We start from the raw sequence: 25,935 nt of genomic DNA, 5'->3' as shown, positions 1-25,935 counted from the left end.
TTAAGTTAAACATGCCAAATGCAAAAGTTCATTAAAATTCTGCAAATTCACACTGTCCAATATCTTCAGCACAGAATAAAGCTGCATAATCATTAGGAGGATCCTCTTCATCTTCCCTGTCTGTAGTTAGAGGTAGCACATCACCCACTCTGTGTACATCTATGTCATCCCACAGATAATCGTCCTCTGTCCCATCCAATGCATTCGAAATTCTACATTTCTTGAATGATTGGAAAATCATCGAGGAGAAAGTGAGGTCTGCAGATGCTGGAGATCAGAGCTGAAAATGAGTTGCTGGAAAAGCGCAGCAGGTCAGGCAGCATCCAACGAACAGGAAATTCCTGTTCCTTGGATGCTGCCTGACCTGCTGTGCTTTTCCAGCAACTCATTTTCAGCTCTGATTTGAAAATCATGTCAGCTTTTATTTACCTCCATGAATCAATGGTCCATTCACAGATCAGTGACGTGAAAAAGATATTAATTTCCTCATCATATATTTATGTACAAGATAATACCTTGACTTTCAAATGATAATCTGGTGATGATTTGGGGGTTCTGTTGTTGGACAGGGGTGTACAAATTTTAAAAATCACACAGCACCAGGTAATAGGTGCTTCCAAACAAATCTGTTGGACTATAGCCTGGTGTTGTGTGATTTTTAGCTTTGTTATCTGTGAAGAACTTTTACACGAGATATATGGAAAATTCCAGATTTTTTGGCCAAAAATAGGGGGCAGAATTTTACATGAGATTAACTTTTTCTTGAGTAGAGATGTTGATAAAATGCTTCAATAACAGTTTGAGTGAAATAGAAATAATCCACTTTGCTCCATAAAAAATTATGAGTGACATAAGAGCTTCAGTCAGGTTACACCATTTGATATAAAATGGAGTAATAAAGAAGTGAACAGCAACAGATTTATAGAACCTAACTGTGTACAGGAAGAAAGTTTTAATAATCTGATAATTGTCCATCAGGGATTGATTAGCTCCACTGAAAACTTCCATGGATAGAGAGCAAGCTAACGTTTTGAGTCTGGACGACTGTTCATCAGAGCTGAAGTGTGGAGGGAACACCATTCTTGCTATAGGTTTTGGGGATGTAGAGGGTGTTGTAGGGGTAGTGTGTGTAGGACAAAGTATGTTGATAGTGCAGATTAAGTGATCGGAATATGAGAGTGCAGGATAGTGGTGTGTCGAACTGCCAGACTTGAAAGGACACATGGTCCCACTGAGGTGGGGAGAGGGGAGAGGGGATATGATAACAAAATGTAGCAAGCTGAAAGAAAGGGAAGACATGGGAGTGGTTTCACAATCTGAAGGTGTTGATCTGAGTATTAGGTCTAGAAGGCTGTGAAGTGCTTAGTCTGAAGGTGAGATGTTGTTCCTCCAGTTTGCGCTGTGATTCACGAGAACACTGCAGGGTACTGTGGACAGCCATGTGGGCATGCCAGCAGGATGCTATGTTAAAATGACTGATTACGGGAAGGTCAGGGTCCTGTTTATCAGAGTCAAGAATGCACCTTAAATGATCCGAAACAGAAAATTCTAATCTTTTTGGAGTCTCTAATTAACTTTAAAAGAGGTGAGGTTTTCCCCATGAATTGAAAATGACCTGGAAGACTGGCAGTAAGGCAGGGAAAGATACAGGACAGGGCCTTGATGTCTTCCCACTGCTCCTGACAGGAATCTTTGTAACACAGCCTTGGCAGTTTCACATTGGACTTCCTGGGGTGGTTCCCTCTTTGATGATTGCTCCAAGATCCAGAAGGAATGGCAACAATGACCACCCTCATTCGTAGGGACCTCCATCATCATGATTCCACCCAGATCACTGGGGCCGACTTGCTTTGCTCAACTTCCTCCCAGAGAAAATGTGCTTTGGCATTGAGACTCCCACTCCCTGGTGATAACATTGGCATTGATACTGCTTACAGGGCACTAATGAAAGGCCAGCTTTTGGGAGCAATTAAATGTCAGTCCCACCTGTGACCAGTTAATTGTCACTTGTACCCCTGGGCAGCAGGAATTCCAACTTCTCAGGGAAGTTCAGGCCAATATCTTGATCGCTTGGTCCAGTATGCTGTTGGATTCTGCTCTGTTATGTGATCCTGCCAATTATTAAAGAAACTGGGGTAAAACTGCACTTCAGGATATTCTTTGGTATTATTGAAACTGAATGTTTCAGATTATTGTCTAAAATAAAGGTGCAGCATTAATTTCTGCTGATGTCATCACTATATATACTTTCATCGGTGTGACAAGCTGGTTCCAGCAAGAAGAAGATGGAACATTAACCAACATCATCAATCAGACGCAAAACACAACTTCAGGTTTTTCTTGCCAATATGTAACATTTACTTCTGAATATACTGTTTTCTTGAGAGTGCATTCAAAACATTTGAATATAAATCAATGATTTTCTACAAGCCGGTCTAATTATGATTGAATACTTTGAGGAGTTTAATCTGGATAAATACGAGATATTGCATTTTGGTACAACAGATAATAATAGGGCTTATACAACTAATGGTACGGCCTTGGGTAGTGTTGTGGAACAGAGAGACCTACGGGTTCAGGTACATAATTCTTTCAAAGCTGTGTCATATATAGACAGGGTGATTAAAAAGATGAGTGGTACACTTGACTTCATTGCTCAGAGTATATGAGTTGGGAAGTCACATTGAAATTGTAAAGGACATTGGTGTGTGCAGTTCTGATTGCCCAGTTATAGGAAGGCTATTATTAAGCTAAAGAGGTTTCAGAGGAGATCTACCAGGATGTTGCCAAGTATGGAAGGTTTAAATTACAAAGGTAGGCTGGGATTTTGTTCATTGGAGCATCGGAGGTTGAGAGGCTATCTTATACAAGTTGATAAAATGATGCGGGATACAGATAACATTAATAGTTGTTGTCTTTTCCCTAGGATGGGAGATTTAGAGGTGAGAAGAAATTTAAAAAAGACATGAGGGGCAACATTTTTAACACAGAGGATGGTTTGCATGTGGAATGAACTTCCTGAGGAAGAAGTAGATGTGGGTACAATTACAAAGTTTAAAAGAAATTTGGATAGATACATGAACATGGAAGGTTTGGAGGGGTGTGGGCTAGGAGCAGGCAGGTGGGACTAGTTTAATTTGGAGTTACGTTCAGCATGGGCTTGTTTAACAAAGGGTCTGTTTCCATGTTGTATGACTCTATGACTTACATTGTTTGTCAAGTCTCAGTGAAGTCCTACAACTTTGACAGGTAGTTACTTATTCCCTTTCTTTGCTCCACCCTTAACAGCACTTTATCAAACATAGGTAAGGTTATAGACTGGTATACAATAATGGACAGACACAAAATAATAGGCTGGTATAAGGTAATAGACTAGGGTAAATATTAAATTTAGGGAAGATGACAAACTGGGGTAAGATTATCGATAGGTTGCTGACCAACTTAGACGAACCGTTCCTGTGTTTGTTCCAGAAACAGTCATCATATTACAGTTACAAGAAAAATGCTACCTGACGATTTCTCCCCCTCTCTCTTCATGATGCTGAGGAGTATTTTAGACTCCTGCACCTACAAACCTAAATTAGCCAGGAATATGTATTTAACCAACAATAATTTTGGTTATATGAAGTGCTATATGTTGCTGTTAGATTTATGCAATTATAAATATTGATTTGCACCCATTTGGAAATAGGTTGTGAAATAGGTTCCTTGTTCTCCTCAGTATCAAAACATAAATCTGTGCAATTTCAACTGTATTTGTAATTAATTATTTTTCCCCATTTGTTCTTGCTTGCAGGTTCTCCTCGCAGCCCTATCAATAAAACTACCCTTACGCTGATAAGTGTGATTGGCTGTGTAATTGGACTGGTTTACGGCTCACATCTGAACTGTCCTTTGTCTGTCAAAGTTGTTCTCCATGTCCCAGAACATCTCATTGCAGATGGTAAGTACATAAGATCTGTTGTCGGTTCAATGCATTAGAGGATGCTATGTAGGGCATGTATATTTTTGATGCTTTGGCTAGGGAACTATGGACTGGGTTTTCCTGGGCCACAATGTCAGGGCTCGAGGTGGAGGAGCCAGGAAAATTATGGGGAGCTGCAAAGCAGAGGTTGCTTTCTCGCCCACAGGGGGATTCCTTTGGGCAGTCTGGTGAGTCAGCAGCCCGCTCCATTGAGGCAGTCAACCAATTCAGTTGATTGAGGCCCCATTTTCATGGGCCGTTTGGTGCTGCTACTGGCATTTTGACAATGTCAAAGTGCACTCCTCAAACATAGGGACTCCAGATGGAATTGGGTGCTAATTCAGGGGGATATCAGATCCAGAGGTCCCATGCTTGAGTGATACTGAAGAATATGAAGGGTTGCAGATCTGTCAATGAAAAATAGATGCAGACAAGTGTCCCCTACATCCTGATGTCTGTATTGAGCAGAGCAGTCCCCCCTCTCCAGAGGGAAAAACCTGCCCAAAGAAAAGCTCATGTGACCGAAATGTGATAGTCATCTTGAAACTCCATTTTGAAGTTTGCAAGATAAGTTGAGTTCTTTGCCACTTTTTCTGGTTTGTCCTATTGGGCTGTCACTGGGCAAGTCTTTATGTTGAAGCATTCCTGTGACTCCTGTCTGCCTCAATCAGCTCTACCTACCCCTCACTCCTGAGGGCATTGCCACATCTCCAGAGCTACTGACTGTCTGATGATTGGGCTGTCGTCTTCAGGCTGACTGGAATGGTGATCAAGGAGGCAAAGAGTGAGAACACTGCCTCCCGGAAGACTGTGCCACCGTATCATGGGCGGCAAGTGTAAGATTGGAAAACTTCCCTCAGACATCTCAGAGTTGGAATCCTGTGGATGATCAGGCTCATCACACTTCAACAAATAGAATGGAAAAACCTTCCTGTTGGAGGCAAATTCTGTTAGAAATATGATGTTATGGCAATAATAACGACCTGGATCAAGAAAGGCCGGGTTGGCTTGTCAAGTGTTCCTATTTACCAGGTGTACAATAAAGGTTAAAAAAAAATGAAGGAAAGGATGGAGAGTGGTAGAAATTATCAAAAAGATCATTGCAGTGCTGGTGAAAGAGGATTTCTTTTGCATGTCCAAGAAGTTTGTTGATGGAATCAAAATAAAGAACACAAACACTTGCTCAGTGTAGTCTGCAGACCATGAACTGGTCAGGAGGATTTAGAGGAACAAATCTGCAGAAAAACTGGTGAGTGGTGTAAACATAATGGAGTAGTTATAGTGGAGAACTTGACTACCAAATGTAGACCGGGGCCATGATTATTTAAAGGACAGAGTGTGCCCACATGGCATTCTGGAAAATTTCTCACAGCTATATGTGTCCATTCTGATCAGTAAAGATACACTGGTGCAGTTGGTTTTCAAATAGTGTCCACCAAGTGGATCACGTTTTGGTGGAGGACTATTTCAGAGACAGCGTTCATTGTATCGTAACGTTTGGCGTAATGCTGGAGAATGTGAATGATCAATCCAGAGTAAAAATAATTGACCAGAGGAGAGCCACAAGAATAGAGATGGATCAAACATGGAAGGAAAGATTGGCAGGAAGGACTGTAACTGTTCAATGTGCCTTCAGAAACCTTCAAAACAAGAAATGGTTTAGCTCCAGTATGTTCTCTCAAAAGAGAAAGGTAGGGCAAACAGATCTACAGCTCCCTGGATGAAAAAGGCTAAACAAATGAAAGAAAGGAAATAACATGATTATTACAGATGTCAAGTAAAGCATACAATGTAGAATCAGGATGAAAACAAAGAGATCAGAGGTTGATGTGAAAGCAGATCAGAAAATTGAAGAGGGAATATGAGAAAACAATGGCAGCAAACATTATGGGGATCCCAAAGGCTTCTATTGTTTTCTCATATTCCCTCTTCAATTTTCTGATATGCTTTCACATCAACCTCTGATCTCTTTGTTTTCATCCTGATTCTACATTGTATGCTTTACTTGACATCTGTAATAATAAATAGTAAAACTGTGGTCAAAGGAGGTATATGGCCAATTAAGGACTAAGGAAGGGGATGTGCACATGGAGGGAAGAAGTATGGCTGAGATACTCCCAGTCCATGCTAACAGAAGATGGAACTCTGTCTATAGAAGCATTCAAAGTTGGTAAGGAGGAAGGGATGGAGATGTTGTTGGATTTGAAAGTTGACAGGATATCGGAGTTGGATGAGATGCATGCAAGGATATTGAAAGGGATGTGATTGGAAATTGCAGTGTCACTGGCAAATACTTTCAGTCTTCTCCAGTCTCAAGGGAAGTGACAGAGGACTGGAGGTTTGCAGTCATTGTGCCTTTTTACAGTAACAGTTGTAAGGGTAAGCCCTGCAATTACAAACCATTCAGTTTAATGTTGGAGATATTCTGGGAACCATTTTTCAGGATGAAATTAGCCATCACATGGAAAATGGTGGGTTAATTAGGAAGTGCCAGCACAAACTCAGTTTCTGGAAGAGGTTTTTATGAAGTAGTAGAAAGGGCCAATGAAGGTCTACATGGACTTCCAGAAGGTGTTAAATCCTGTGCAATGCAACAGACTTAGAAAAACCTATAGGTCATGGGATAAAAGGGACAGTAGCAACTTGACTCATAGGAAACAGAAAGTATTGGCCAATGGACCTCCTGGGCTCTATGTAGTGGAAATCCCTCAGTTTTGGTATTGACACCCTTTCTTTTCCTGATGCATATTTATGATCTAAATATCAGTACGCAGCAGACAATTTCAAAATTTTGAATATGTTCCAAAACTTGAAAGAATTGTAAACTGTGAGGAGGGGAGTGTAGAGGGCATTAACAGGTTGGTAGACTGGACAGATATTTGGCCAATGAAGTTCAATGCAGAGAAGTGGGAGGTGATGCATTTGGTAGGAATAATTTGGCAGACGCTACAAAATAAGGGGCATAATTTTTAAAGGGACAGAGAAGCAGAAGGTGTACATGTGCATGAATCAGGGAAGGTGGTGGGACAGGCGCAGAAAGCAGTTAGTAAAGCATACAATACACTGACCTTTATTAATAGTGACATAGGGCACATGAGCAAAGAGGTTACATTGAACTTACGAATGATGCTTTTTAGACCTCAGCTGAGGAACTGTGAACATATTAGAGCAAGTGCAGGGAAGGTTTGAAAGAATGGTTCCAGAAGTAAGACACTATAGTTGTGAGGATAGATTGAAGAGGCTGAAATAGTTCTCCTTGGACAGAAGAAGGCTGAGAGGAGATCTAAGAGAAGTCATCCTAATTATCACGTGACATCAAGAAACATCCTATTTGTAAAAGATTCGAGAGTGAGAAGGCACAGATTTAAAGTGTTCTGAAAAATTAGCAGGTGTGATGCAAGTGAAGACTTTGTCACACAATGAGTTTTTCAGGTTTAGAATGCACACTCTCAAGGCAAACTCAATTGAAGCTTTCAAAAGGGCAGTGGGTGGTTAATTGAATTGAAACAAAAAGCAAGTGTACAGGACAAAGGCAGGAACATTGCTCTAAGCCATCATATTCATTTGGAAAGGCAGAACAAGTACAATGGGCCAAAAGCCTCCTTCTGCCGATAACACGTCTGGGATTCTGTTAATGCAAGAATATTATATTAAGCTACAAATATTTATTTGTGTGGGAAATTAAATCTGCACTTCCTCATACCTTTCAATCTTGTGAGTGTTGATTAATTTTTAGTAATTAAATCAGCAAATTAATTAGTTACACTGAATAAAAGAAATCAGAGGATTCAAAATCCTTGGCTGTCTTTGGCATCCATTACATTCTACAAAAAATGTTTGAATATCAAATTTGTAGAGATTTGCAATGAAGCACAGCAAGGTCCAGTAGTGAGACTTTGACTTCAATGTATTTGCATAGATAATAATGGCATATTTGTACAAGAATAAGCGTGGAGGGACAATCAATCACATTTTGGATCACTTCTTCAATAAAGAACTGAAGAACCCAGGGGAAGAAATAAACTTGGAAATCACATTGTCATAGTGCTGAATGCATTGTGTATCTGATGCAAACTCCATGCCAACCAAGTAATGATCTTATAGTCAGGTAGAGTTAGCATTCATTGTACTTGTTGGCAATCTATTCAAAAGGCTCTGGATATGCAACCACCATTTAACATCCAGTATTTTCCAACCCACTCTTACACATATTAAAATCATGTTATGTGATTTTCTTGATCTGTTCGATTGCAGTAATCCTTCAGGAGGCACAACAGTTTAATTGTTCTGGGCAGAAATTGAACTTACGCTGAAAGGGAACTGAATACCAGACACGATGGATAATAGGTGTCCAATCCAACTATTTTTGTACACCACTTGAGATGAATTACTCTCCCACAATAGGAATTATTAATATTGCAACCATGTATTGATATCATGTTGTTGAAATTAAAACTTCAAAATTAAATTTTCAATTTCTTGCGGAGTCTTTGGGGAAAGCATAAGTTACTGTCAAATCCTCACAGGATCAGTGGATTCATCCTCTTTTAATTAGTTCCTTTTGATGCATTGACGTATATTTACAAATTCTGTAAACATTCATTATGAGGAGATCTGACTGAAATTCCCTTGTCTGTTGTAGCCTTGAATTATCCAGTCAAACTGCAGGCTTTGAAATAGACTGAAGGTTGCAGTGGAAATGTATTGAAGGTATTAAAACACCCAGAAGAAAATTCACTGAATAAAAGTAACCACATTTTAGTGAAACATATCACCTTTTAAAAAGGTTTTAATGAAAGCAAAATATTGTAGCTGCTGTAAATCTGAAACAAACATAAAAATTACTGGAGAATCTCAGCTGGTGCGACAGCATCTGCAGAGAGAGAAAGAGAGTTGATGTTCCAAAACCGATAAGAATCTTCTTCAGAACTGGTATTGCATTTTGGTAAAACAAATAAGGGCTGGACTTAAGCAATTCAAAGTAGGGCTTGGGTAGTGTTGTAGAACATACAGACCTAGGTATTCAGGTACATAAATCTTTGAAGTTTGCATCACGTGTATTCTGGGTAGTTAAGAAGGCATTTAGCACACTTGTCTTCAATTGCTCAGAACTTTGAGTACAGGAGTTGGACATTGTGTTGAGATTATACAGGACATAGGTGAGGCCTCTTCTGGAATACTATGCACAGTTCTGGTCACCATGTTATAGGAAGGATATTATTAAATTGGAGTGGGTTCAGATGAATTTTGCCAGGATGTTGGTGGGAATGGAGGGTTTGAGTTATAAGAAGAGGTTGGATAGAGTCATAGAAGATTCAGAGAATCCTATAGTGTGGAAGCAGGCCATTCAGTCCAACAAGTCCACATCCATCCTCTGAAGAGTATCCCACTCAGACGCATTCCCCAAACCTATTACTCTACATTTACCTCTGACTAATGCACCTAATCTACACATACCTGAACACAATGGGCAATTTAGCATGACTGATTCACTTAATCTGTACACCTTTGGATTGTGGGAGGAACCTGGAGCACCCAGAGGAAACATGCACGGACATGGGGAGAATGTGCAAACCCCTCACATACAGTCGCTCGAGGCTGGAATTTAACCTAGGTCCCTTGTGGTGTGGGGCAGCAGTGCTGACCACTGAACCACCAGAGGCTGGGACATTATTTTCAAGGAGTGTAGGGTTGAGGGGTGACCTTACAGAGGTTTATAAAGTCATGAGGGGTATAGATAAGGTGAATGGCAAGTGTCTTTTCCCCAGGGTGGGGGATTTCAACACTAGGGGGCATATTTAGAAGTGAGAGGAGAACGATTTTAAGAAGTCATGAGGGGCAATTTTTGTTTTTACAAAGAAAATATGTGGAATGAATTTCCAGAGGAAGTGGTGGCTGTGGGTACAGTTGTAATATTTAAAAGACATTAGATAAGTTAATGAAAAGGAAAAGTTTGGACAGATGTGGACTGAGCACAGGCAGGTGGATCTAGTTAGTTTGAGGTTGACATGCACTGATTGGACTGAAGAGTCAATTTCCGTGCTGTATGACTATAACTTCTGTAGTCAGAGAAGGTAAATCAGGAAGTCCAATTAGAGCTAAAGAAATTCTGTTTCTCTCTTCATGTGGCCAAACCTGGTGAGTTTTTCTTGTGCTTTATTTTTGTTTTATTTCAGCATTTTCTCTAGTCTGACATACTTTGTTGTCTTGATCTCACCACTGTAGCGAATGTACTGAGGAGTCGATTTCATCGACTCACAGTTTGGCATTCTCAGTCAATTCAACATTCTCTTGATCAACTTGATCATAACAGAGGAAGCTTTTACAATGTTTGTGTTGATTTCAGTGCTAGCTGATAGATTGGTGGTGATTGTGGAGTGCGAACATGTGATGTTATCAACGATTTCCCGGGTCACAATGTCTATGTTGGTTGATGGCAGATTGACAGCATTATGAATCATAACATATGGCTTCCTGACACCGATAGTCTCAGCAATTTCTCCATGAGAGAGATTGTCTATTTGTTGCTGCAGGTGTTCCTTAGTAAGCAATATTGATGTGTCATTGTCAGCATGGAGCGATTCTCTGAAGAGAATTGAAGTACCTTAGTGTTGGATCTTCGGCACACAAGGCTAAACAGTTTACTTTTACTGTCAGCATGTGAGCAGACTCTCTCTCTGAAATGCCTGAAGGCATATGGCGGCAGCAATGAGTAGAAAATTCCAAGGAGTATCAGTGCCAACCTTGTTTGATCTTCCTGCAGATGTCAAAGTTTTCTTTTATTCGTTCATGAGAGATGGGTGTTGCAGGGAGGCCAGCATTTGTTGCTTGTCTCTAGCTGCCCTTGAACTGAATGACTTTCAAGGCCAATTCAGAGGGCATTTGAGGATCAACCACATTGTTGTGGGTCTGGAGTCACATGTGGTTCAGACCAAGAGAGGACGGCAGATCTCCTTCGCTGAAGGACATTAGTGAGTCAGATGGGTTGTTTCCAAAAATCGCTAATAGGTTCATTGTCATCAGTAGATTCTTAATTCCAGATTTTATTTTTACTCATTGAATTCAAATTCCACAATCTACCATGTCAGGATTTTAACCTAAATCCCTGCGATATTCACTGAGTTTCTGGTTTAATAGTCTAGTGATAATACCATATTCCATTGAGGTTGCCCTGTCACAGCTGATCGTGCACAATATATTGTCGTAAAATGATAGTGTTGGATTGAGCAGGTTAGCTAGCAGGAAATGTACCTCAGCAGCTGAAACAGACAATGTTTGGTCAAATGGATTTTTCCTTTGGTGAGACTGGTGAATGCAATCGATGTAGTGGTCTTCTATGGTCAATGCCTCACTGGCAGCTGTTGGACTGAGAAGATCATTTTAACAGTAGATTTTCGAATTCTGAAACCTCATTGGTATTTGGGATAGAGGTGGCCAGCCAGGATCTGCTGGGGATCCGCAGGGCAAAACAGACATTTTTTTTCTATGATGCTAAGAGCAGGGAGATGCCTCAATGAATGGTACAGGTGCTTGAAATCACCTTCCTTCTTGTCTTTGCATGACGACTATTTGGGTACACAGCCCATTTCCTCCAGGAGAAACAGAGACGTTAGTCCAGGTGCTATTGGCATTCTGGCTATCCATCTTTGATGAGTTCAGGATGTAATGTATCATCAGCTGGAGTTATGCCCATGGCAAACAAATCAACAGCTGTGTTGAGCTGGAAACATAAAGTGTTGGATTTCACAGCAGGCCAGGCAGCACCCATGGAGAGAGAGAGAGAGAGAGAGCGAGAGAGAGACAGCTTCCGTTCTGAATGGAGATGACTCTTCATTGGCTTTGCTGAGCTTCTCTGCTGAGAGTTGTCCAGCTGTGCTTTGACAGGCAGACCTTCCATGCCTGGACAACCCTTCTGACAGCGGTTTCCCTCAAATACAACTCGAGGCAGTGTTCCATCATCCCATCTCCTCTCCAACTGTAATGGCTTCTCCTGTCTTTGTTTTCAAATTAGCTTTTTTGTATAAAACTGATGAATCCATTTCTCCCTTCATACATAAGTCTGACAGTTGCTGTGTTATAAGTGGCACAGTGGTTAGCACTGCTGCCTCACAGCGCCAGGGACCTGGGTTCAATTCCCACCTCAGGCGACTGACTGTGTGGAGTTTGCACGTTCTCCCCGTGTCTGCGTGGGTTTCCTCCGGGTGCTCCGGTTTCCTCCCACAGTCCAAAGATGTGCGGGTCAGGTGAATTGGCCATGCTAAATTGCCCATAGTGTTAGGTAAGGGGTATATGTAGGGGTATGGGTGGGTTGCGCTTTGGCGGGTCGGTGTGGACTTGTTGGGCCGAAGGGCCTGTTTCCACACTGTAAGTAATCTAATCTAAAAAAAAAGTCAGCTGAACATTCTAGGATATTCCAGAAGTTCTTGAAAATTATGATATTGACAAGTTATTTGAAGGTTTGAAGATAATACGTATGGACTTCTAAACTTAGTGCAGAGCTCCGATGACAGTTCCTGTGGAGAACAGAGTTGGACTTTAGTAAATGCATGTCTGAATTTCTCCAGGCATTGAAAAGCCTACACAAGGACCACTGTGAAAAGTAAATGTTCCACTTATATTTTACAATTATTTGAGCTGTATGAGGTACAGCATTGCTGTCCATTGCTCATTTCCCCTTCCAGCAAATAATATTCCCATCTGCTGTCAACTGTTATAATTCATTTCTCCCAGTGTTTCCTCATCACTCTTTTCCAATAGGCTTTATATACCAGCTGACTATGAACAACAATGGGCTGATGTTTTGCGATAGGAAACGACTAACTTGTGTGAGATAGCCCATTTGTTCACTGAAGTTCTCTGGAAGATATTATTGAGTCCTTTTTTCCCCAGTGCCAGATTGTTCAAACTGACAATATTACAGCACCTAAGTTAAAAAAAATCTTTCCAGAAGTTAGCTTAATTGCTGAGAAACAACTGATAAGGAAACTTTGTACTGAAGTGTTAAATAGAATGCGTTTCCCTGGAGGAGAAATCTAAGCACTTTTAAGAGAGAAGCTTGTCCTGAGCTTGTCTAAAGAATCAATATGAAAAGCTGGTCGCAGTGATGGAGACATCATTCTACATGGGATGCTGTTTTTCTCAAAGAAATCTGAAAAGCTACGAAGCAAGGTTGAGGAAGCTTGAGATGAAAATCTTGAACAGGATTGCTGAATACAGTGACTTGAAGACATATCCACGATGAGGTGAAGAAAGTAAAAACTCACCTGAAGTGAGACATGATCTGAACTAGGAGTGTGTCCACATTTGTTCAGAGTCCCTGCCCTTTCTGAAACATAATATGCCGCCAAAGGATCAATATAAGCACTTAGATCTTAATTATGGCAGATGCGCCTTGCAAAAGTATAGAATAGCCTTAGTTCTATATTTGAAGCAGCAACGCTTCAAATTTGATATATCTGGTCTTCCAGATATATCAAATTAACACAATTCCTGAGGAGACCATTATTAGAGACAAAAAAAACTGCAGATGCTGGATCCATGGTAGACAGGAAGGAGGCTGGAAGAACACAGCAAACCAGGCAGCATCAGAAAGTGGAGAAGTCAAAGTTTCCGATGTAACCCTTCTTCACTTCCTGCTTTTTTATTTTGTTTTAATAAGACTGATGCATGAGAATGATGTTTTACTTTTGTATGACAGCCCAGTATTTTTTTTTCCTTTTGTCCAGTGTCCTTGACATCCTGACAGAAATGACAGCAGTCAATTTTGGAGTTCTTATCATTGCTACAATTTTGTCATGTAATTGAACTCGACAAAATGTTTGTCTTTGTTGTGTCATTTTATACCCATGTCCATTGGCTTATGTCCAAGATAGATTTGTCAAAAAGGAGTGAGATCAAAAATTGTTTTCGTGCTTGAGCTTCTCTGACACTGTTTCTTATGCATCAAGACTAAATCAGTGTTCAAAGATATACAAGTCTCAAGTCTCAAAGCTGTTACATTGTCGAAGACCAGTCCACAAACTCTAGCACCTGAAGCTAATCTGTTCATTCCATCCATTTCTCTCATAAGGCACCAACAGTGAACTTGTTATCTCCATCGACAGGCCATTCCATAACATCCTCACAAAGTTGGGCCATGAACATGAAGCTCTTGCGCAACATTCCTCACCAAGCTTTTAGCCAACATCATAAATATTGAATAAAGTTTATAAACTTTTTTCAAACAAACTCCCATGATGACTTTTTACGACGCTTACGGTACATTTTTTCCTTATATTGCACACCTTTCCGCAAGTCTTTGACTTGTCTCATCTCTGTCAGTAGATGGGTCAGGAAAGTCTATGACAAGGAAAAGAAACAAGGTTTCTCAGCTGGTTTCCATTAGAGCAATACTGTTCGCTGCAGGGTCTTGCATTAATGTAAGTGCAGGGATGTCTGAGGACGTTGGGTTGTTTTTTTTCTCTCTATCATTAGTGTCTGGATCAGGTGATAGAATTAATTTTCTGAGAAAAGGACAATGTTGTTCATCCATTGGTAATTGTTCCCCCTTTAAAGAAATTGGTTGCATTGCAAGTTTGACCTGTTCTTAAAGGTTTGGCTCCAAAGCACGAATGTATGTGTTGTCTTGGAAATCACTCAGTTTGGTGGTTGGTACGTTATTTAGATTGCAACATGTCTTCAAGAAGTTACCTCTTTGCTTACCATAAATGTATTGTTGGTGTGGGCTTAGACAGTTTTATCTTCACTGGTATGGTATTTTGGAACCATACCTGTGACAAGATACTATAACATCAGATTACCTAGGATTTCACTTTCAAGCTGTCACATAGGCTCTATTTTGGCAAACTGACAATATTGCAGCACCTAAGTTAAAAAAAAACTTTCCAGAAGTTAGCTTAATTGCTGAGAAACAACTGAAAAGGAAACTTTATACTGAAGTGTTAAATAGAATGTGTTTCCCTGGAGGAGAAATCTAAGCACTTTTAAGAGAGAAGCTTGTCCTGAGCTTGTCTTAAGAATCAATATGAAAAGCTGGTCGCAGTGATGGAGACATCATTCTACATGGGATGCTGTTTTTCTCAAAGAAATCTGAAAAGATTCCTGGCTGCTTTGGTCGAATGTTGTCCAATATTATTTCACATGGATTTGTTGTCTCTGAGACACATAATCTGATGTTGCTCCAGTGTAATAGAGCTGTGTGTTAACTGTTCTGCATTTGATTTGTATTCTAATCTTAAAATTGTTCAAAACACCAGGGATTATGTTTAGCATATTTACCGATTTGTTTATATATTAAACGGATGTGGCAGCTTGATTTTCTTTCCTCGTGAGACGATCGGTACGGGTGAATTTTGTTGTGTTGGCCTATTGTTGATGGGCACTTGAAGATCATAGTTTTATTTTTGATCAGGTACTTCATTGTTAGGATTTTGACTGCCTTTCGGTAATCAAATTGCCTTTCAAATTTTGCTACCTTGTATTTTAAGTTGTTTTAGTTGTTGAATTTTGTTGCTGGAAAGATTATTGTGGTAAGCTGTTTCGATTTTCTGATGTTTGAAATGCTGCTTTCAATGTAAAGTCCAATATGATGTCTTCATAAAAATCAAGGATATTCTGAGCTGTTGAACAATTTATGTAAGATCCGTAGGTAAAATCTCCTCAAACAATAAGATTCAGTATTTTTCAACTCTATCAAAAATGGCTGCTTGATAAAATTTGCACATTTTTTACTATATTTGAGGTATTTTTATACTGATGTTTGACACTGCACGTACAAATACATGCTGTTTTGTTTCAACTCTAAATTACTTATTTTTGAGTAATTAAAATCAATTAACCTTCCCAATTGCTGAGTAACTCCAGCAAATTTCATTCAAACCATCAAATTAATAAAGCAAATAGAATGCTGGTTGGGGCTTTGAAACTTCAAATTCCAGGAAACAATGTTTATTTCCAATTGTTTTTCAATCTATTTCCTTTCAGCCTGTTCCTCAAGATTTTTCTGTACTTTTTTATTGTTAACTTTGTTTGAGTAAGTATGAGAAATGATTAAATCATTGTTAGAGGACTTAACTCTAATTCCCAGCCCTTGCACAACAGTTGAATCTTGTCCAACTTAGAGCAGGCTGCTCTGTAACATTACCATCATGCACAATTGCTAACAAAAATAAAGCAGAAGTAAGCTGTAAGTCTGGCTTCAGCTAAGATAAATAACTGAAGAAACCATGTGAAAGGATATACAAAACTCAAATACTATCAAAACAAAACAATTTCAATTTTAACCTTTTAACTTTAGACTTGATACATTTTATATTTTCCCCTTCTCTATTTTTCTGTCAGTATTCAATTTTTTTCTATTTGACTGGGCCTATTCTATGCCTTATAATCCTCTGCTATTTGTCAATACACCTACCCCTTTTAAGTCTCTTTTTTTGGCAATTATCTTTTATGTCAACTGACTGACAAGATTCTGTAAACAGTAATAATTTGCATTTATACATAACCTTAACACAAGAAAACATGTCAAGGCATTTGTTTGTCAATCAATCTGTGACTGGCATGTTTGTTGATTCTTCCTATATTCCCTTTCTCTTTCATTCTTCCAGCCTTGCTAAAATTTACTGCTTATTAATAAGTATTCAGTCTGACAAAGACTAACACAGAGCTGATTCATCATTCACATATCTTTTTATTCTTTACAAATATTGACTGACTTGCTGCAAAGAACAACGTGTCAGGTTTAGAGCTTTTGTAGGCTTTCTCATCCCGTAAGCGTGACATGAGCTTTACAGGTTCTTCAGCCCAACTTAGTCATAGAGGCCTACAGCACGGAGACAGGCCCTTTGGCCCAAACTGGTCCATGCCGACCAAAATGTCTGCCCAAGCTAACCCCACTTCCCTGCAATTGGCCCATATCCTTTTAAACCTTTCCTATCCATGTCAAAATGTTGTTAATGTACCCACCTCAATCATTCCACATGTGTACCATGCTCTGCATAAAAAATGTTACCCCTCAGGTTCCCTTTTATTCTTTTCCCTCTAACCTTAAACTGATGCCCTCCAGTCCTCAATTCCCCAATCCTGGGAAAAAGACTGAGTGCATTCACCCTATCCATGTCTCTCATGATCATGCACACCTCGAGAAGCCACTCCCCCCCAACCTCCTCAGTATCCTATACTTTAAAAAAAAGTCCTAGATTCTTCAACCTCTCACCATAACATAGACCGTTGAATCCTGGCAAGATCCTTGTAAATTTCTTCTGCACACTTTCCAGTTTAATAACATCCTTCCTATAACAAGGTACCAAAACTGACCACAATACTTCAAGTGTGGCCTCACCAATGTCCTGTATGACCGCAACATAAATTCCCAACTTCTATCATTGAACTTATCTATATTTAGTCTTCAGGCCCTACAAGAACCAGGTCACATTTTAATGTGCCTCACCTTCTTATTTCTAAGGCGATTAAATGATTTGCTGTTAATTATTTTTAAATTTAATGTACCTTGGCATAATTACTTGTCTTAAAGATTGTATATAAATGTAAATTATTGCATTCTATAAAATTATGTCAGTTAACATAAAAGGTTTTTGATATTATAATAAGACATGAATGTACAATGACAATATGTCATATAATATGTCTTGAGTGTGCGATTATGCAGGTATGTTCCCCAAAAGTGAGCAGGCATCATCAGATTGACTGTGGGACTCAAATGGTTTAACTCAATAAAAGCTCTCAAAGTTTTTGGAACTGGCAGGGACTATACTAACATTTGCTCAAACCAGATGGCTGTTGAAATTCAATATGGATGGGAAAAGTCAGTCCCACAATTGTTCAAAAACAAGCATGTTTTTGGTCAGAGTGTTACCCACGTATTTTGTTAATGCATTAAACGACCTTCCAATTATGTCATTCAAATTGTGGTAAATATTCATTTTCTTCTACATTTTTGCACTGAGTGAGGTATGATACATCACTGTGTGGATAGATTGATTGTTTCCTACGACTGCTCGTTTCCAAATGTTTACATAACTTTGCGCTGTAGCGTTTAACATTTAACTCAATTGCATAAGTTTACTGTGGTGTATTTGGTACCAAATATGAATTGTACTTGCATATTGTTAACTGAACACAAGGCATCCCCTTAAGGGGGAGGGGGAGCAGCCCCAGGTCGTGGTCCACGTTGGCACCAATGACATAGGTAGGAAGAGAAGTGAGGATGTTAGGCAGGCTTTCAGGGAGCTAGGTTGGAAGCTCAGAGCTAGAATGAACAGAGTTGTTGTGTCTGGTTTGTTACCCGTGCCACGTGATAGAGAGTCGAGGAATAGGGAGAGAGAACAGTTAAATGTGTGGCTACAAGGATGATGCAGGAGGGAGGGATTCAGGTTTCTGGACAACTGGGGTTCTTTCAGGGGAAGGTGGGACCTCTATAAACAGGATGGTCTCCACCTGAACCTGAGGGGCACCAGCATCCTTGGGGGGAGGTTTGCTAGTGCTCTTTGGGAGGGTTTAAACTAACTCTGCAGGGGTATGGGAACCTGGATTGTAGCTTTGGGGTACAGGACCTTGAGTGTAGGGAGGTTAAGAACAAGGCATCAATCTCGAAGGAGGGTGCTGGTAAACAGGAAGGTGGCTTGAAGTGTGTATACTTCAATGCCAGAAGTATAAGACATAAGGGAGGTGAACTTACAGTGTGGGTTGGTACCTGGGACTTCGATGTTGTGGCCATGACAGAGACGTGGGTAGAACAGGGACAGGAATGGCTATTGCAGGTTCCCGGGTTTAAATGTTTTAGTAGGGTCAGAGATGGGGGTAAAAGAGGGGGAGGTGTGGCATTGCTTGTCAAGGGTAGTATTACAGCAGTGGAAAGGACAATGGAGGAAAACTTGCCATCTGAGGTAGTTTGGGCTGAGGTTAGAAATAGGAAAAGTGAGGTCACCCTGTTAGGAGTTTTCTACAGGTATCCTAATAGTTCGAGAGACGTAGAGGAAAGAATTGCAAGGATGATTCAGGAGAAGAGTGAAAGTAGTGGGGTGGTTATTATGGGGGACTTTAACTTCCCAGATATTGACTGGGAAAGCTATACCTCAAGTTCATTAGATGAGTCAGTGTTTGTTCAATGCGTGCAGGAGGGTTTCCTGACACAATATGTAGACAGGCCAACAAGAGGTGAGGCCATACTGGATTTGGTTTGAGGTAATGAACCAGGCCAGGTGTTAGACTTGGAGGTAGGTGAGCACTTCGGGGACAGTGACCACAACTCGGTGACTTTTACTCTAGTGGTGGAGAGGGATAAGTGTGCACTGCAGGGCAGGGGTTATAGCTGGGGGCAGGGAAATTATGATACGGTGAGGCATGACTTAGGATGTGTGGATTGGAAAAATAGGCTTCAAGGGAAGGACACAAATGATATGTGGAGCTTGTTCAAGGAGCAGCTATTGGGTGTCCTTGATAAGTATGTACCAGTCAGGCAGGGAGGAAAGGGTCTTGTGAGGGAACCGTGATTTAATAAGGAATTGGAATCCCTTGTAAAAGGGAAGAGGGCGGCCTATGTAAAGATGAGTCGTGAAGGTTCAATTGGGGCGATTGAGAGTTATAAGGTAGCCAGGAAGGATCTAAAGAGAGAGCTAAGAGCAGCGAGAAGGGGACATATAAAGTCCTTGGTTGGTAGGATTAGGGAAAACCCAAAGGCTTTCTATAGATATGTCAGGAATAAAAGGATGACTAGGGTAGGTATCGGTCCAGTCAAGGATAGTAGTGGGAAGTTGTGTGTGGAGGCGGAGGAGATTGGAGAGACACTAAATCAATACTTTTCGTCAGTATTCACTCAGGAACAGGACATTGTTGCTGTTGTGAATATTGAGTCACAAGTGATTAGAATGGATGGCTTTGAGGTATGTAGGGAAGAGGTCCGGGGAATACTGGAAAGGGTGAAAATAGATAAGTCCCCTGGGCCTGATGGCATTTATCCTAGGATCCTCTGGGAAGCTAGGGAGGAGATAGCGGAGCCATTGGCCTTGATTTTTATGTCGTCGTTGTCTACAGGAATAGTGCCAGAAGACTGGAGGATAGAGAATGTGGTCCCCTTGTTCAAGAAGGGGAGCAGGGACAGCCCTAGTAACTATAGGCCAGTAAGTCTCACTTCTGTTGTGGGCAAAGTCTTAGAGAGATTGTAAGGGATAGGATTTATGAACATCTGGATAGGAATAATGTGATCAAGGATAGTCAGCATGGTTTTGTGAAGGGCAGGTCGTGCCTCACAAACCTTATTGAGTTCTTTGAGAAGGTGACCAAGGAAGTGGACGAGGGTAAAGCAGTAGATGTGGTGTATATGGATTTTAGAAAGGCATTCGATAAGGTACCCCATGGTAGGCTACTGCAAACATTACGGAGGTATGGCATTGAGGGTGCATTAGAGATTTGGATTAGGAATTGGCTGGCTGGAAGGAGACAGAGGGTAGTAGTTGATGGTAAAGGTTCATCTTGAAGTGCAATTACTAGCGGTGTTCCACAAGGATCTGTTTTGGGACCATTGTGTTTGTCATTTTTATAAATGACCTGGAGGAGGGGCTTGAAGGCTAGGTGAGCAAGTTTGCAGATGATACGAAAGTCGGTGGAGTTGTTGACAGTGAAGAAGGATGTGGCAGGTTACAGCAGGATATAGATAAGTTGCAGAGCTGGGCAGAAAGGTGGCAAATGGAATTCAATGTAGCTAAGTGTGAAGTCATTCACTTTGGTAGGAGTAACAAGAAGATGGATTACTGGGCTAATGGCAGGCTACTTGGTAGTGTGGATGAGCAGAGGGATCTTGGTGTCTATGTACACAGATCTCTGAAAGTTGCCACCCAGGTAAATTGTGCTGTGAAGGAGGCATATGGCATACTGGGCTTTATTGGTAGAGGAATTGAGTTCCGGATTTCTGAGGTCATGTTGCAGTTGTATAAGACTCTGGTGCGGCCTCATCTGGAGTATTGTGTGCAGTTTTGGTCGCCATACTATAGAAGGATGTGGAGGCACTGGAACGGGTGCAGAGGAGGTTTACCAGGATGTTGCCTGGCATGGTAGGAAGATCGTATGAGGAAAGGCTGAGGCAATTGGGGCTGTTCTCATTGGAGAAAAGAAGGTTTAGGGGAGATTTGATAGAGGTGTACAAGATGATGAGGGGTTTAGATAGGGTTGACAGTGAGAACCTTTTTCCGCGTATGGAGTCAGCTGTTATTAGGGGACACAGCTTTAAATTAAGGGGAGGTTGGTATAGGACAGATGTTAGGGGTAGATTCTTTACTCAGCGAGTTGTGAGTTCATGGAATGCCCTGCCAGTATCAGTGGTGGACTCTCCCTCTTTATGGTCATTCAAGCGGGCATTGGATAAGCATATGGAGGTTATTGGGCTAGTGTAGGTTAGGAAGGCTTCGGTCGGTGCAACATCAAGGGCTGAATGGCCTGTACTGCGCTGTATTTTTCTATGTTCTATGTTCTATGTTCTAACCCCCTGTGGGAGTAAACACTTAGGGCAATTATATTTTAAGATCCTTCTTCGTTTTTAATTCTTTGATGAAATAGTCAATAGAGTCTGGAGATAAAAGCAATTTGTGATTACCACACTAACTTTTGGACTTAAAAAGATCAGTTGTAGAAATGATTGTAGGTATTTGATTCTATTAGATAAGTTCCAGACTGAGCAAAAGTATAGTGAGTTGCATGCCATTTTCACAAACTGCAATGAGGTAATCACAAACTCTGAGGAATGGCAGATGCTTTTTGCAATCCACAAGAATTTCCCATAACTTTGCAACTGAAAGAGATCCAGCACAGGAGGGTTGGTTTAAATGTTGACTGTTACTTTAAAACAAGTGACATGGTGCAACTGTTAATGATGTCCTTATTGTTCTGGTGACAACCTGTAAAGTTTATGAGTGTTGAGAAAAGACTTAGTTGCATTGCTGCGTAAAGAGAGTTCACATAGTTATCCATGGAAGTAGATAAGATGTATTTATGATTAGTAGTATGTTTGCTTTCTTTTTTTTCCCCTTTCTCACCCCAATGACAACAAGGCATTTATCAAACAGGAGAAGGTTGTAAGCTTGTGCAATGCATTTAAACAGACAATAGTCAGAACAGAGGTCAATATTTAAAAGCACATTGGACTGATTGTTGAAAATGGGGAATCAGGAACCACACATTAGGTTAATATTCCTGCTGATATGAAGGATAGCTAATGATTTGGACCACTACTGAGCTCGTCGGCCCATTTTCATGCTATAGTTTCTGCTTTGTCCTCTGTTGCATGTAGCAACTGTAAAAACCTTACGATTACTGAAGGTTTTATCAGGGCTCTTATGTTCAAAAAGAGAAACTGTACCCGCATTTATTTCAATTTCTCATTCAGAATTTAAGAACTTACAAAGTGCTTTATAACCAGTAATAATTTTGAAGTTTAATCTATGTTCAATTATTGCTGTAATGGAACTGACACAATTATTATGCAGACACAACTGTCAAAATATCAGCGAGATGTATGATGAGATACTGTTTGTTTTTGCTGGAGGATAAATTTGACCAGCACACAGCAGAGAACTTTCCTGTTCTTCTGCGAACAGTTCCGTGCGGTTTTCTGCACCCACTTGAAAATGCAGACTAGAACAAACACAGAAATTGCTGGAGAAACTCAGCAAGTCTGGCAGCAGAGAAACAAAATTAACATTTCAAGTTTGATTTGACTCTCCTTCAGAGTGTAGACTGGTCGACTGGGAAGGTTACTGCGGCATCTGAAAGTGCTTTTTTTATGGTGTGGTATTCCCTCAGCACTGCACTCCAGTGGCAGCATACGTTATGTAGTCAGTTCTCTGAAATATGACATTTTAACTCAAGGGTTGAGAATATTACCACTAAGCCAAGGTCAACACTTAACTATTGCACCTCTAATTCTGCACAACAGCTGTTTTTGTTTTTGATAGCTGACAGTATTCAGCTAGTGTCAGAAACCATTTTTTTACAGTTATTCTGAGTTCCCACTGGATATTAAATGTGTAACTTTTTACTTGTCCTGCAGACTGCAATGCAAATTAGTTGCCTTTTCTTTCTTCAGTCTTCCATGAGCGCTGTATATATTCAATGCTCCCACATTTTCCTTGACTGTCAGTATCTTCAGGGAGGTCAAAATTATGAGTGCCAGGCACTACTTAAAGCTAGCCTCTGTCTCTTAAGGATGAGGTGTCATTGCAACTGATGGTGCTGGTGATATTGTGCAGTGAAAGAATGTCTTTTCATGAAAGAGAGCATGCATCATTGCCTCCAGAAGCTGCAGAAGAGGTTTTGATGGAAACAATGCCAAAAAGGAGAGAGATTCTCTATCTTTCAGAGACCTGGACGCCCTCTTGTCACATGCTGAGGACGTACCAGGGAGAGGCAGCAGTGAAGATGAATAACAGAAGTTTAATCCCAACAATGTGGATAGAAGGGGAAATATTACATTAAATTGACTTCAGATTATTGACTGCATTACCAAGCATCACATTTCAGCATCCACACCACTAGCTTTATCCACTTCTCAATGCATTGCCCTCCCATTCCTCACTTACCAGCAATCTCAGTCAATCAGGCCCTTTTCATACTTATCAATTATTGCAAGCTTCTCAGTTTGTGTACTCAGGCAGCTTTTTTTTAAATACGACAGCCACATCATACACAGTCATAGAGGTCCCCAGCACAGAGAAACGTCCTTTAGCCCATTGAGTCTGCACTGATCAACAGCAACTACCTATTACAATCCAATTTTCCAGCACCTGGCCCGTAGTATTGCCTACGTTGCCTTCACAAATGTGCACATCTTAATACTATTTATATGTTCTAAGGATTTCTGCCTCTACCACACTCTCAAATAGAGAATTGCAGATTCCCACCATCTCTTGGAGATTCTTTTTCTCCCATCACATCCCCTTTAAGCCTCCTGATCCTTCTCTTCAGTCAATGTCCCTTGTCAATGATCCCTCCCCCAAGAAGGGAAAGCTCCTGCTGCTTCTCTATGCCCCACCTCATTTTGTAGATCTCAATCACGTCCCCTCTCAGTCTCCTCTGCTCCATGGAAAATAACCCCAGTCCATCCAATCTCTCTTCATAAATGAGACTCTCCATCTCAGGCAATATCCTGGTAAATCTCCTCTACACCTTCTTCTGTCTCTTCACATCGTATAATATGAATTAACTGCACATGATACTCTAATTGTGGTCTAACCAACTTTTTACTCACTTCTAGCATAACCTTCTTGCTTTTAAAGACGATACCTTGGGTAATAAATGCAGGCATCCCATATGCCTTCTTTATATACAATATATGTTGCACAACACTCACTAAATCACTCCCTATTATTTGTTGAAGCCAGCGATAGGCAACAGGATGCACTAACAAATAACTGGCGATGAAAAAACTTCAAATTTTAAGCTCCTTGGCTGAAAGCGCTGGCCATTATTGACAGGGATATTATTGAGGACATGTCCACTCGCAGTATTGAAGGAATTGAAGATACTTACACAGCTATTTCTCCATTCTTTGACCCACTTCTCCTTCATCCCTCAAACTCTTTTGAATTAAAAGCTGCAGGTCATGTAAGCAGGCAGTTCTGACATGCTCCTTTCCCTTACACACGACAAAAACATTAACACAATCTTTGTCCCTTATTGCATTCCTGATACTCAGAGTGTGAATGTACCCAGGTAGTGAAGGAAGAACAAACAGGAAGTGAAGGTGGAGGAACACTGTCACTTGAACACACAGTCACAGCTGATTTCCCCGGAAGCTTAGACATTCATGTATTTTGATACCATTTGACAAAGCAGTTTCTCATGCATCACAGTGCCCAAGTTATCTGCAGTCTCCAGGATACCTGCACTAAACAACCCCACCACCATATGGCCGAACATTTCAACTCTCTCTCCCAATCTGCCGAGATCATGCAGGTCCTGGGCCTCCTCGAACGCCACTACCTTACCACCCGATGCCTGGAACACTTCAACCCCAAGGCATCAATGTGGACTTCACCAGTTTCCTCATTTTCCCTCCCCACACCTTACCCCAGTTCCAACCTGCCAGCTCAGCAGCATCCTACCTGCCAATCTTCCTTCCCATCTATCCACTTCAGCCTCTCTGACCTTTTACCTTCATCACCACCTCTATCCACCTATTGCACTCTTAGCTACCTTCTCCCCAACCCCACCCCCTTCCCATTTATCTCTCCACCCCAGAGGCTCCCTGCCTCATTCCTGATGAAGGGCTTTTGCCCGAAACATCAATTTTCCTGCTCCTCAGATGCTGCCTGACATGCTGTGCTTTTCCAGCACCACTCTAATTGAGACTCAATCTGTGGTCTCTGCGGAGTGTTATGATCATGGAAACTCTGTTCTAGGAAAGTGACAGTAGCTCCATGTACAACAAAGATGCAATCGTTTCTCAGGATGACAGCATTGTGTTTGCCACTGCAAGTCCTCCAGTGCACTTTCTGTTGACTATCAGACAGATGCCGCAAAGGCTGAGGTGGTGCACTGGGTATCCTGGGCCCAGAGCTGCCCAAGGTGGTCTTCCAGCACCTGCTGCAGTTGGAAGCTGAAAGACAGTGTTAGCTATGCCAGAGTCAGAAGAGACAGGTGGATAGTCAAAGGCACCTGGAAGTGTGAGGTAAATGCACATGGGTGATTTATTCATTTTTGTGTGCGTTGTGGAATGTTTTAATTCATAATTTTGGATTGGATTGTGTATTTGAACACTTCATTATTTGCATTGTGGAAAAACAGGGACAGTAAGGTGTGTGAGATTTATGCTGATAGGAAATTTGAGGTTGTGATTTCTGGTGTTGCTCATTAATTTGCAGATGGCACAGAGGCTAGAACTGTTGCCTCACTGCGCCAGGGATCTGGGTTTGTTTCCAGCCTTGGTAACTGCCTGTGTGGAGTTTACACATTCTCCCTATGTC

The 25,935-nt window shown here is 40.9% G+C and overlaps 1 protein-coding gene across 1 annotated transcript in view; it reads left to right on the top strand.

Moving 5' to 3' along the window:
- Positions 1-25,935, top strand: part of astn1 (astrotactin 1) — a 2,216,244-nt gene that overhangs the window by 875,429 nt on the left and 1,314,880 nt on the right. The window contains exon 6 of the mRNA XM_060829548.1: positions 3,797-3,943. Coding sequence (XP_060685531.1) covers positions 3,797-3,943 — 147 coding nt within the window. The remainder of the gene's footprint in view (positions 1-3,796; positions 3,944-25,935) is intronic.

This window comes from Hemiscyllium ocellatum, chromosome 9 (assembly GCF_020745735.1).
Source record: "Hemiscyllium ocellatum isolate sHemOce1 chromosome 9, sHemOce1.pat.X.cur, whole genome shotgun sequence".
Classification (NCBI taxonomy): Eukaryota; Metazoa; Chordata; class Chondrichthyes; order Orectolobiformes; family Hemiscylliidae; genus Hemiscyllium; species Hemiscyllium ocellatum.
The sequence above is the reverse complement of the archived record's forward strand: the minus strand, read 5'-3'. Positions and strand labels throughout refer to the sequence as shown.